The sequence below is a fragment of the Ranitomeya imitator genome, chromosome 1, assembly GCF_032444005.1.
Source record: "Ranitomeya imitator isolate aRanImi1 chromosome 1, aRanImi1.pri, whole genome shotgun sequence".
Lineage (NCBI taxonomy): Eukaryota > Metazoa > Chordata > Amphibia > Anura > Dendrobatidae > Ranitomeya > Ranitomeya imitator.
In genome coordinates, this window is record NC_091282.1 from 377,358,049 (window position 1) to 377,372,659 (window position 14,611).

The 14,611-nt window shown below is 44.5% G+C and overlaps 1 protein-coding gene across 1 annotated transcript in view; it reads left to right on the top strand.

Moving 5' to 3' along the window:
• PSME1 (proteasome activator subunit 1) overlaps positions 1-14,611 on the top strand; it is a 73,911-nt gene that overhangs the window by 24,172 nt on the left and 35,128 nt on the right. The window contains exon 5 of the mRNA XM_069761860.1: positions 10,396-10,453. Within this exon, the coding sequence (XP_069617961.1) occupies positions 10,396-10,453 (58 nt within the window). The remainder of the gene's footprint in view (positions 1-10,395; positions 10,454-14,611) is intronic.

Consider the following 14,611-nt stretch of genomic DNA (forward strand, 5'->3'; position numbering starts at 1 on the left):
TGTCGGTAACCAGCTGGGGTTGTCAGGGAGTACATGGTGATGTTCCATTTTTGTCTATTTCGTCATCCATTCCTTCTGACATCCCAGAGTTCTTGTCGGACTTTCAGGATGTATTTGAAGAGTCCAAGTCTGATGCCCTTCCTCCGCATAGGAATTGTGATTGTGCTATCGATTTGATTCCTGGTAGTAAATTCCCTAAGGGTCGTTTATTTAATTTGTCCGTACCTGAACACACCGCTATGCGCAGTTATGTGAAGGAGTCCCTGGAGAAGGGACATATTCGCCCATCGTCGTCACCATTGGGAGCAGGGTTCTTTTTTGTAGCCAAGAAGGATGGTTCGCTAAGACCGTGTATTGATTACCGCCTTCTTAATAAGATCACTGTTAAGTTTCAGTATCCCTTGCCATTGATTTCTGACTTGTTTGCTCGGATTAAGGGGGCTAGTTGGTTTACTAAGATTGATCTTCGTGGTGCGTATAATCTGGTGAGAATCAGGCAGGGAGATGAATGGAAAACGGCATTTAATACGCCCGAGGGTCATTTTGAGTATCTGGTGATGCCGTTCGGACTTGCCAATGCTCCATCTGTTTTTCAGTCTTTTATGCATGACATTTTCCGTGAGTATCTGGATAAATTCTTGATTGTTTACTTGGATGACATTTTGATCTTCTCAGATGATTGGGAGTCTCATGTGAAGCAAGTCAGAATGGTTTTCCAGGTACTGCGTGCTAATTCCTTGTTCGTGAAGGGATCAAAGTGTCTCTTCGGTGTGCAGAAAGTTTCATTTTTGGGGTTCATCTTTTCCCCTTCTACTATCGAGATGGATCCGGTTAAGGTTCAGGCCATCCAGGATTGGACTCAGCCGACATCTCTAAAAAGTCTGCAGAAATTCCTGGGCTTTGCTAATTTTTATCGTCGCTTCATCTGTAATTTTTCTAGCATTGCCAGACCATTGACCGATTTGACCAAGAAGGGTGCTGATTTGGTTAATTGGTCTTCTGCTGCCGTGGAAGCTTTTCAGGAGTTGAAGCGTCGTTTTTGCTGTGCCCCTGTGTTGTGTCAACCTGATGTTTCTCTTCCGTTCCAGGTCGAGGTTGATGCTTCTGAGATTGGTGCAGGGGCGGTTTTGTCACAGAGAGGTTCTGGTTGCTCAGTGTTCAAACCATGTGCTTTCTTTTCCAGGAAATTTTCTGCTGCTGAGCGTAATTATGATGTGGGCAACCGAGAGTTGCTGGCCATGAAGTGGGCATTCGAGGAGTGGCGTCATTGGCTTGAGGGTGCTAAGCATCGCGTGGTGGTATTGACTGATCATAAGAACTTGACTTATCTCGAGTCTGCCAAGCGCTTGAATCCTAGACAGGCCCGTTGGTCGTTATTTTTTGCTCGTTTTGATTTTGTGATTTCATACCTTCCGGGCTCTAAAAATGTGAAGGCGGATGCTCTGTCTAGGAGTTTTGTGCCCGACTCTCCGGGGTTATCTGAGCCGGCGAGTATCCTCAAGGAAGGAGTCATTGTGTCTGCCATCTCCCCTGATTTGCGGAGAGTGTTGCAGAAATTTCAGGCTAATAAACCTGATCGTTGTCCGGCCGAGAAACTGTTCGTCCCTGATAGGTGGACTAGTAAAGTTATCTCTGAACTTCATTGTTCGGTGCTGGCCGGTCATCCAGGAATCTTTGGTACCAGGGAGTTGGTTGCTAGATCCTTCTGGTGGCCATCTCTGTCACGGGATGTGCGTGCTTTTGTGCAGTCCTGTGGAATTTGTGCTAGGGCTAAGCCCTGCTGTTCACGTGCCAGTGGGTTGCTTTTGCCCTTGCCGGTCCCGAAGAGGCCTTGGACACATATTTCGATGGATTTCATTTCTGACCTTCCCGTTTCTCAAAATATGTCGGTCATTTGGGTGGTCTGTGATCGCTTTTCTAAAATGGTCCATCTGGTGCCCTTGGTTAAATTGCCTTCCTCCTCTGATTTGGTGCCTTTGTTCTTCCAGCATGTGGTTCGTTTACATGGCATTCCTGAGAATATTGTTTCTGACAGAGGTTCCCAGTTTGTCTCGAGGTTCTGGCGAGCCTTTTGTGGTAGGATGGGCATTGACCTATCTTTCTCCTCGGCCTTCCATCCTCAGACTAATGGCCAGACCGAACGAACCAATCAGACCTTGGAAACATATCTGAGATGTTTTGTTTCCGCTGACCAGGATGATTGGGTGTCATTTTTGCCGTTGGCTGAGTTCGCCCTTAATAATCGGGCCAGCTCGGCTACCTTGGTCTCTCCATTTTTCTGCAATTCTGAGTTCCATCCTCGTTTCTCTTCAGGACAGGTTGAGTCTTCGGACTGTCCTGGTGTGGATTCTGTGGTGGACAGGTTGCAGCAGATCTGGACTCAGGTAGTGGACAATTTGACCTTGTCCCAGGAGAAGGCTCAGCTTTTCGCTAATCGCAGACGCCGTGTGGGACCCCGACTTCGTGTTGGGGATTTGGTTTGGTTATCTTCTCGTCATATTCCTATGAAGGTTTCCTCTCCTAAATTTAAACCTCGTTTTATTGGTCCGTATAGGATTTCTGAGATTCTCAATCCGGTGTCTTTTCATCTGACCCTCCCAGACTCCTTTTCCATACATAATGTATTCCATAGGTCGTTGTTGAGGAGATACGTGGCACCTATGGTTCCATCTGTGGAGCCTCCTGCCCCTGTTTTGGTGGAGGGGGAATTGGAGTATATTGTGGAGAAGATTTTGGATTCTCGTGTCTCTAGACGGAAACTCCAGTATCTGGTCAAATGGAAGGGTTATGCTCAGGAAGATAATTCCTGGGTTTTTGCCTCTGATGTCCATGCCCCAGATCTTGTTCGTGCCTTTCATGTGGCTCATCCTGGTCGGCCTGGGGGTTCTGGTGAGGGTTCGGTGACCCCTCCTCAAGGGGGGGGTACTGTTGTGAATTCTGTGGCTGAGTTCACTTCTGTGGTCACAAGTGGTATTGCAGTCTCTGGGCTTCCTCCCTCAGGTGTTTTGGTGAGCTCGTTGGCTGCCTTGCTATTTAGCTCCACCTGAGTCTGTCTTCCTTGCTCCTTGTCAATGTTCCAGTGTTGGATCTGAGCTACTGCATCTTTCCTTGGGCCTGCTGCTCTGCTAGATAAGTGCTTCTAGTTTGTTTTCTGTTTTTTTCTGTCCAGCTTGCTATTGTCTTTTGCTGGAAGCTCTGAGAAGCAGAGGGGTGCACCGCCGTGCTGTTAGTTCGGCACGGTGGGTCTTTTTGCCCCTTTGCGTGGTTTTCGTTTTAGGGTTTTTTGTAGACTGCATAGTTCTCTTTGCTATCCTCGCTCTGTCTAGAATATCGGGCCTCACTTTGCTGAATCTATTTCATTCCTACGTTTGTCTTTTCATCTTGCTAACAGTCATTATATGTGGGGGGCTGCCTATTCCTTTGGGGTATTTCTCTGAGGTAAGTCAGGCTTGTATTTCTATCTTCAGGCTAGTCAGCTCCTCAGGCAGTGCCGAGTTGCATAGGTAGTTGTTAGGCGCAATCCACTGCTGCTTATAGTTGTGTGAGGATAGATCAGGTACTGCAGTCTACAGAGATTCCACGTCTCAGAGCTCATCCTATTGTTTTTGGTTATTGCCAGATCTCTGTATGTGCGCTGATTACTGCACGCTGTGTTGCCTGATTGCCAGCCATAACACCCAGGGATTACAGGAGAAACAGAGTGTAGGCTGAGGCCTAATTGTAGGCAGTTTAATATCTGTTGCAGTGTGAGAGTGGACGGAGCAGGAGAAATTGCCGGATACACAGCAGGCGAGCAGCTGAAGTTACCGAACCCCAATAACATGGCAGCAAGTGTTGACTGTGCAGACGGCACTTCTGAGCAGCAACTGGCAGTGTTGGAGCCCAGGGTCAATGCTAGAAACAGAGTGTAGGTTGAGGCCTAATTGGAGGCAGTTTAATATCTGTTGCAGTGTGAGAGTGGACAGAGCAGGAGAAATTGCCGCACACACAGCAGGGGAGCAGCTGGCGTTACTGAACCCCAATAACACAGGAGCAAGTGTTGACTGTGCAGACAGTACTTCTGAGCAGCAACTGGCGGTGTTGGAGCCCAGGGATTACAGTTCAGGTGGTACAAACAGGCACTGCAGCATGAAATCAACCATGTGCTGCAGACTGCCAGCTGGTCAAGAAACGCTGTCCCCTGCTTGAGGCGTGATCTCTGCCTGCTCTGCATCACCCCACCCTCGTGCTACATACTGGCTACTAGAGCATTGTGTAACTCCCTCCTCTGGACAGATATCTTCCTCCTCCATTGACTCCTCCTCATCCTCCTCACAAAGTGTCTCCTGCCTAGGCCTTTGTGAGGAACCACGTTGCGCAGACTGTCCAGAAGCAGATGGCATTTGTGACTCCTCATCCTCCACCTCTTCCACAACCTCCTCCCTTAGCGCTTGCAGTGTTTTTTCAAGCAGGCAGATAAGGTGATAGTCATGCTGATTAGTGCATCATCTGCACTCGCCATCCGCGTGGAATCCTCAAAAGCACGCAAAACGTGGCAGATAACCTTCATAGAGGCCAACTCAGTGGTGGTGAAGTGTGAACAGCGTGCAGTGCGACTTGTTTCGCCTGATGCAGCTGGTACTCCATTGCTGCTGCCTTCTGCTCACACAACCGCTCCAACATATGTAACGTTGAATTCCACCTGGTGGGTAGGTCACATATGATGCGATGTTCCAGAAGGCGGAATCGGCGCTGCAATGCGCAATCTTGCCATGCTGGAACGCTGCAAGTGAGCGCACTCTAGGCAGACCTTGTGCAGCAGTGCATCAAGATCCGGATAGTCCCTCAAAAAACTCTGCACAACCAAGTTGAGCACATGTGCCAGACATGGAATGTGAGTGAGGTTGCCTAGGCCCAGAGCTACCACCAGATTTCGGCCATTGTCACACACTACCATGCCTGGCTGGAGATTCGCTGGCACAAACCACACGTCGCTCTCCTGCTTGATGGCATTCCAGAGCTCCTGCGCTGTGTGGCTTCGATTCCCCAAAGAAATTAAATTTAATTCGGCCTGTTGACGTTTGGCCACGGCTGTGCTCATATGGGTCGTAACGGGTCCATGTGGAGGTAGACCGTGACGGCTCCTGCAGCGCTAATTCAGAGGAACTGGAGTATGAGGAGGAGTCAATGTGTACAGACTGGATTCCTGCAATCCTTGGAGTTGGCAGAACACGTACAGCGCCACTCTCAAGATCTGTATCCGGCTCCACAACGTTTACCCAATGGGCAGTGAGGGAAAGGTATCGGCCCTGTCCATGGTGACTGGTCCACGCATCGGTGGTCAGGTGGACCTTGCTACTGACGGCGTTTAGTAGCGCATGTTTAATGTTTCCCTCCACATGCTTTTGCAGGGCAGGGACAGCTTGCCTGCTGAAATAAAAGCGACTGGGCACGTTGTATTGTGGGACTGCCAATGCCATGAAGTTATGGAAGGTGTCAGTCTCCACCAGCCTGAATGATAGCATTTCAAGGGACAGTAGTTTTGCAATGCAAGCATTCAGAGTCTGTGCTTGGGGGAGGTTTGCCGAGAATGGCCGCCTTTTCTCCCATGCCTGTGCTACCGATGGCTGTAGACTGGGCTGGGAGAGTGAGAATGACAGGGAACGTGGTGCTGTGTGTGGAATTACAGTGGGTCTCTGTACAACAGTGCCAGAGGTTCTTCCATGGCAATCCTGTGAGGAAGCTGAACCAGCTGTGTGTGAGCTGGAGGAAGAGGCTACAACACGAGCTGAAGAGGTGGTAGGTGGCGCTGTAGGATGGCCTAGGTCTTCAGTGTGTTTTTGTAACTCCACCACGTGCTTGGTCCGCACATGTTTCCACATATTTGTGGTATTGAGGTTGCTGACACTTTTCTTTCTTTTGACTTTCTGATGACACTGCTTGCATTTGACAAAGCAAATGTCATCTGCAACTGTGTCAAAAAAGGACCAGGCACTGCAAGTCTTGGTCACACTGCAGCGAGAGCTGCACTCACACACACAGACCTTGCAGACAGCCATGAACGGCGCTGCAAGGCTGCAGAAAAGCTCCTCTATCTACTCCTATATAGTGTTTGCACGCTATCTAGCTGGATATGGATGGAAACACAATAATAGGAGAAATCAACAAAAATGTGTAGCAGCACAAATGCAAAAAAGGACAATAGAACAGTATGAGGCAGTGACGCACGCTGAAAGAACTACAACCAGATGAGGCTGCAGAACACACTGCAGCATGAGCTGCACTCACACACACAGAGACCTTGCAGACAGCCGTGAACAGCGCTGCAAGGCAAAAAAAAGGTTCTCACACAGCGGTTGCAACAGTAGCCTGGGTAAAGCACAATGAAGCAAATCGCTATCTCAAACTGTCCCTCAGTCAGAACAGCAGCGTCCTGTCCCTAACTGAATTCACAGCAGAGTGAACCCAAAATGGCGGCGGCGGCTTTTATAGTGCATCATGACATAATTTCAGCAGCCAATCACAGCCATGCCAGTAGTTACATGCCTAACATGCATAACAGGCTGTGCCCACACTTCTTAGGATTCCTCATTGGCTGAATTAAATCTAACTGGCTCGTAGCATTATGGGAACTTCAGATTCCTGTATTCGATATTGCAAAAGTATCGGAACTCAGTATCGGAATTCTGATACCGCGAATATCGGCCGATACCCGATATTTGCAATATCGGAATGCTCAACACTACAGTCATGGCCAAAATTTTTTGAGAATGACACCAAAATTATATTTTCACATGATCTGCTGCCCCCTGGTTTTTATTAGTGTCTGTGTGATGTTTATATCACATACAGAAATAGAATTGCAATCATATTATGAGTACCAATAGGTTATATTGACAGTTAGAATGAGTTAATGCAGCAAGTCAATATTTGCAGTGTTGACCCTCCTTCTTCAAGACCTCTGCAATTCTCCCTGGCATGCTCTCAATCAACTTCTGGACCAAATCCTGATTGATAGCAGTCCATTCTTGCATAATCAATGCTTGCATTTTCCAGAATATGTTGGTTTTTGTTTGTCCAGCCGTCTCTTGATGATTGACCACAAGTTCTCAATGGGATTAAGATCTGGGGAGTTTCCAGGCCATGGACCCAAAATCTCTATGTTTTGTTCCATGAGCCATTTAGTTATCACCTTTGCTTTATGGCAAGGTGCTCCATCATGCTGGAAAAGGCATTGTTGGGCGCCAAACTGCTCTTGGACGGTTGGGAGAAGTTGCTCTTGGAGGACATTTTGGTACCATTCTTTATTCATGGCTGTGTTTTTAGGCAAGACTGTGAGTGAGCCGATTAAGATACGGTCCTGGCGCTTGCTGGTCTTTCTTGGTCGCGCTGGAGCCTTTTTGACAACAATGGAAGCTCTCTCCTTGAAGTTCTTGATGATGCGATAGATTGTTGACTGAGGTGCAATCTTTGTAGCTGCGATACTCTTCCCTGTTAGGCCATTTTTGTGCAGTGCAATGATGGCTGCACGTGTTTCTTTAGAGATAACCATGGTTAACTGAAGAGAAACAATGATACCAAGCACCAGCCTCCTTTTAAAGGGTTCAGTGATGTCATTCTTACTTAATCATGACTGATTGATCGCCAGCCCTGTCCTCATCAACACCCACACCTGTGTTAATGGATCAATCACTAAAACGATGTTAGCTGCTCCTTTTAAGGCAGGACTGCAATGATGTTGAAATGTGTTTTGGGGGTTAAAGTTAATTTTCTGGGCAAATATTGACTTTGCAAGTACAGTAATTGCTGTTAAGCTGATCACTCTGACATTCAGGAGTGTATGCAAATTTCCATTGGAAAAAATGAAGCAGTAGACTTTGGAAAAATTAATATTTGTCTCATTCTCAAAATTTTTGTCCATGACTGTAGTGTTGATGTAAAAAAACTGAGAAAACTAAGTTAAAGCATCTGCCAGTTCAGAAAAAAAAATAATAGGGGCAATAATCATGGCGCACAAATTTTAAGCAGCAATGCTCTTCTGGGAAATAATATGGGAATAATATTAAAGTCTTAAAAGTCTCCTGACATCGGCATGACATTTCACTCTCCGCACGGAAAAATGTTACCTCTTGGATCCCCATCAGATGCCTCTCACCCAGCCAAACCAGATCTCACACGGCTCGTTGGAGAGTCGATATTGACTTTTAGGATTGCTACTTCCTATAGGTGGCCCTAGAGTTCTAGTCCTCTTCCTCTCTGAAGAGACAATTTGCATATTTCCTAGAGGAAAATTGCAGCTTAAAAGTCTCCTCACCACGGCATGCCTGACATGTCACTTTCCACAAGGAGAAACGTTACCTCTTGGATCTTAGGAAGAAGGACACTGAAGCACTAAAACAAATACCATAAGGCACAGGGAAAGATAGCCAACATCAACAAGATAAAAACTCTATGCAAAGTTAATATGCAAATTGCCTCTTCAGAGAAAAAGAGGACTTGAACTCTATAGCACCACCTGTTGGAAGTAGTGATCCTACAAGTCACAATCAACCCTTAATCGAGTCTTGCAAAGACTCGTTAAAGGGTTGATTGTGACTAGTAGAATCGCTACTTCCAAGAGGTGGCGCTATAGAGTTCAAGTCCTCTTTTTCTTTGAAGAGGCAATTTGCATATTAAATTTCCCAGAGAAGCATTGCATGGCGAATAAGCCTCCTTACCTTGACAAGCTACTCGGTCACTCTCCACAAGGAGAAACCTTACCCTTTAGACCTCTATGCAAAGTTGGAGATTAAAAAAGACTTCTTGGCAATAATAGTAACGCTCTCTGTCTTGAGGCCCTGTCCCACGTGCATTGCCGTTCCTGTAAGAAGCTTTATCAGGCTGATGTGTAACTTCTCATGCGTCGCACGGACGAGGGCCAACAGCCCGAAACACCGTGTCTGCGAATTGAGATACTGATTTGGCTTTTATCCTAAGTTATATTGCACAACTCGTTAAAGGGTTGATTGTGACTTGTAGGATCGCTACTTCCAACAGGTGGCGCTATAGAGTTAAGGTACCGTCACACTCAGCAACTTTGCAAAGAGAACGACAACAATCCGTGACGTTGCAGCGTCCTGGATATCGATCTCGTTGTGTTTGACACGCAGCAGCGATCTGGATCCCGCTGTGCCATCGCTGGTCGGAGCTAGAAGTCCAGAACTTTATTTCGTCGCCAGGTCGGCGTGTATCGTCATGTTTGACATCAAAAGCAACGACGCCAGCAACGAGCATAGGGCCCCTAGATGTGTGTCGGATTGGTACACTCCGGCTGTTTGACATGGAGCTAACAACCAGCGAGAACGAGAAGTGAGTCGCCGTTATGTCACTGGATCACTCCTGCATCGTTCTGGAGTTGCTGTGTTTGACGTCTCTAGAGCGACCTAAACAGCGACACTCCAGCAATCTAGTTTAGGTCGTCTCGTTGTCTATATCGCTGCAGCGTCGCTGAGTGTGACATAGTAACACAGTAACATAGTTAGTAAGGCCGAAAAAAGACATTTGTCCATCCAGTTCAGCCTATATTCCATCATAATAAATCCCCCGATCTACGTCCTTCTACAGAACCTAATAATTGTATGATACAATATTGTTCTGCTCCAGGAAGACATCCAGGCCTCTCTTGAACCCCTCGACTGAGTTCGAAATCACCACCTCCTCAGGCAAGCAATTCCAGATTCTCACTGCCCTAACAGTAAAGAATCCTCTTCTATGTTGGTGGAAAAACCTTCTCTCCTCCAGACGCAAAGAATACCCCCTTGTGCCCGTCACCTTCCTTGGTATAAACAGATCCTCAGCGAGATATTTGTATTGTCCCCTTATATACTTATACATGGTTATTAGATCGCTCCTCAGTCGTCTTTTTTCTAGACTAAATAATCCTAATTTCACTAATCTATCTGGGTATTGTTGTTCTCTCATCCCCTTTATTAATTTTGTTGCCCTCCTTTGTACTCTCTCTAGTTCTATTATATCCTTCCTGAGCACTGGTGCCCAAAACTGGACTCCATGTGCGGTCTAACTAGGTACCTTTAAGTCCTCTTTTTCTCAGAAGAGGCAATTTGCATACCTAAACAATTAACATTCTTGCTATATGGGCAGCATGGTGGCTCAGTGGAGTTTGTATGCTCTCCCCATGTTTCCGTGGGTTTCCTGCACACTACAAAGACATAGTGATGAGGAATTTAGATTGTGAGCGCAAATAGGGATTGTGATGATGATGTCTGTAAAGCGCTGATGAAACTAATGGTACGATACAAGTGAATAAAATACAATTATACTTTTAAATAGGCAAAAAATACTGAATATTTTTTAAAATAAGATAGAGAGTTTTTATAATTGCATGTACGGTATTTACTTGAAATTTGTATTATACAGAAGAAAGAAAAGGATGAAAAGGATGAAAAAAAAAAAAAAGATGATGACGAGGAAAAAGGTAAATAAATTTAAATATTATATTCATACTTACAGTGCTGTACTGAAAACTACCATAATTATATGGCAACTTGTTTAACACACTTAATTTTACTATGTCCACGAAATTCACTTGAAGGGATATTCTGACTTTAATAAATAAAGGTTATTGGCAAAATGAAATATTTTCTATTTTCACCAATCCACTTTTGGTATTGATTCTTCACAGTCAAGATCTTAGCTTGCTGTCATGCAATTGATAAAACTTTTGATTATGTAATGGAGAGAGAAATACTGTTACAGTGCCTTGAAAAGAGCTAACATTTTAAAAAACATTAAACTCCCAGTTGCAAACATTTTGTGATGCTGTGTAAAATGTAAAGAAAACAAGAATACAATGTTTTGGAATATCTTAGAGCCAGATTTTATTCACAATAGAACACATGTCAGAAATTGAACATTAGGCATTTTTACATTTCATTTAGAACAAATTAACTAAGTTAGAAACTGATGGGAGTAACACACTTCAAAAATGTTGAGGCAAGATTATCAGAAGGTTGAAAAAGTAAGTGGTACTAATGAAAAACAACAGGAGGGTCAATTTTCAACTAAGTCACATAACTGTATATACAAAAAGTATGTTAGAGAGGCAGAGTCTCTCAGGAGCAAAGATGGTCAGAAGGTCACCAATTTATGAACTGTAAAAATGTGCATGTAAAAATTGCGCAAAAATGTTTAAAAAATATTCCTCAATGTAAAACTGTGGAGACATTGAATATCCCACCATATTCAGTACATAATATAATATGAAAGATTTCAGTATTCTGAAGAAATCCATGTGGCAAGGAACAAGTCTGACAAGCAATATAGGTTTTGTCCTGATAAAGAGGTCCTGTGTATGACTTTGAAATGTGTTGACCTGAAACCTGTCCAATAAAGCTTTTGAAAATCATATCAACTATCTGAATATATTCATCAGCAGCGCATCCACTGACACTTCACCCAGATCCTGTGCCAAGCAATATTAGATGCTCCTGATCTTCGAGCCATTAGGTGGCATTGCATTAAAAACGGGTATTATTTGGGTGTTCAGATAACTGCATGGACTCAGAAATACTTCCAGAAATCACTGTCTGTAAGCACAGTTTGCTGTGCAATCCACAAATGCAAGCTAAAGGTCTACAATGGAAAGAAGAAGCCATTAGAGATGGGCGGACACCTGGATGTTCAGCTCCGGCGGGTTCGGCCGAACAGTTACAAAAAGTTCGGGTTCGGGTATCACAACACTACCCAGACCCGAACCCAAACCCAAACCCAATTCAATTGAATGGGGGGCCTGAACATCCAGTGTTTGCTGTGCTGTAATGTGCAAGACAGCACGGCAAACACCTCTTCTGATGATCAGCCTGAACGGTTGCATCTTGGCACCCTCCAGGTTGAAAACTGTTTATCCCCCAGACATGGATTACTACATGGGACAAAATGACAGACAGGTATGGTATATTGTTGTTTTTTTATTTTAGTTTTATTGCATGAGATCAATGGCTTCGGTGGAATTAGGCGAGGTCGTAAGTATAGTTTAATTAAGAGTACTAAAGGATTCTGAGTCTTTCTTTCAATTAAAGGACTTTATTCTTGCTGTGTCTTTATTTACCATACAACTATAGGATTAGTAATGGATAGGTGTCTTATAGACGCCTTTCCATTACTAAGCCGTGGGCTTAATGTCAACTGACAATACAAAGGTGACATCAACCCCACAAATATTAACCCCACTTGCCATCGCTACAGGGCAAGTGGGAAGAGCCGGGTGAAGTGCCAGAATTGGCACATCTAATAGATGTGCCTTTTCTGGGCAGCTGTGGGCTGCTATTTTTAGACTGGGGGAGGCCAATATCCATGCCCCCAGCTGTCTGCTTTAGGAAGGTTGGTTGTCAAAAATGGGGGGGACCCCATGCCATTTTTAAAAAATTTATTTAAATAATTAAAAAATACGGTGTGGGGACCCCTCTATTCTTGATTAACTAGCCTTGCTGAAGCTGACAGCTGAGGCTTGCAGGCCCCAGCTGTGAGTTTTGCCTGGCTGGTTAGCAAAAATACAGGAGAACCCACACCATTTTTTTTAAATTATTTATTTACAGCGCAGGAGTGGCTGATGAATATTTATATCTGCTGCTCATGCTGTCACTGTTATTAGCAGCAGCAGGTGTGGGATGATGAGAGTAGTAATCCCATCAGCTGACACCAGTGACCGGAGGTAAACTATATACCTCTGATCACAGCTGAGTGCTCAAGCTGTGTTTTGACAGTGTGGGAACCGCGGCTCTCTGACCGATGGGGATGATTTCACTTCCAATCAGAAGAGGTGTTTGTTGCGCTGCCATGCATATGACAGCGTGACAAACACCCGGTGTTCGGACAGCCGATCCCGAACAGTAACACGGACTTCCAGGTGAAGTCCGTGCCCGAACAGTAGGTGTTTGGTACGGACAGCGAACTTTACTATTCAGGTTCGCCCATCTCTAGAAGCCATATATCAACATCCAGAAATATTGCTGTCTTCTCTGGACCAAAGTTAATTTAAAAATAACTGAAGTTAAATTAAAAATATTTGTGATCAGATGAAGCAAAATGTGAAATCCTTCATGGAATTTACAGACACCATCTCCTGTGACTCAAGAGATGGACAATCCAGCTTGTTCAGTGCACAGGTCAAAAGCGGGCACTTCTGATGGTATGGGATTGCACTAGCACCTATGGAATGGGCAGCTTACACATGCTGAGCATTATATAGAGGTTTTGTGACAACATATGCTCCCATGCAGACATTGTCTATTTCAGGAAAGTCCTTGTATATTTCAAAAAGACAATGATAAATATAGTGCATCCATCACAAGAGCATGGCTTCACAGAAGAAGAGTTCAAGTGATGATGAACTGTCCAGTTGCAGTCCAGACTTTTCACCAATAGAAAACATTTTGTGCATTATGAAACTGAAATTGTAGCAAAAATAGACCCAGGACTGTAGAGCAGCAAGAATCCTACATCAGATAAGAATGGGACAACATTATTTCCCAAACCTCTAGCAATTGGTCTCCTCACGTCCCATTTACATACTGTTGTAAAAAAAAAAGAGGGGACGCTACACAATGATAGACATAGTGTATCCCAACCTGTTTTTACAGTCATGGCCAAAAGTATTAACACCCCTGCAATTCTGTCAGATAATACTCAATTTCTTCCTGAAAATGATTGCAATCAAAAATTGTTTGGTATTATTATTTTCATTTAATTTGTCTTAAATGAAAAAACACAAAAAGAATTGTCCTAAAGCCAAATTGGATATAATTCCACACCAAACATAAAAAAGGGGGTGGACAAAAGTATTGGCACTGTTCGAAAAATCATGTGATGCTTCTCTAATTTGTGTAATTAACAGCACCTGTAACTTGCCTGTAGCACCTAACAGGTGTTGGCAAGAACTAAATCACACTTGCAGCCAGATGACATGGATTAAAGTTACATAGTAACATAGTAACATAGTTAGTAAGGCCGAAAAAAGACATTTGTCCATCCAGTTCAGCCTATATTCCATCATAATAAATCCCCAGATCTACGTCCTTCTACAGAACCTAATTGTATGATACAATATTGTTCTGCTCCAGGAAGACATCCAGGCCTCTCTTGAACCCCTCGACTGAGTTCGCCATCACCACCTCCTCAGGCAAGCAATTCCAGATTCTCACTGCCCTAACAGTAAAGAATCCTCTTCTATGTTGGTGGAAAAACCTTCTCTCCTCCAGACGCAAAGAATGCCCCCTTGTGCCCGTCACCTTCCTTGGTATAAACAGATCCTCAGCGAGATATTTGTATTGTCCCCTTATATACTTATACATGGTTATTAGATCGCCCCTCAGTCGTCTTTTTTCTAGACTAAATAATCCTAATTTCGCTAATCTATCTGGGTATTGTAGTTCTCCCATCCCCTTTATTAATTTTGTTGCCCTCCTTTGTACTCTCTCTAGTTCCATTATATCCTTCCTGAGCACCGGTGCCCAAAACTGGACACAGTACTCCATGTGCGGTCTAACTAGGGATTTGTACAGAGGCAGTATAATGCTCTCATCATGTGTATCCAGACCTCTTTTAATGCACCCCATGATCCTGTTTGCCTTGGCAG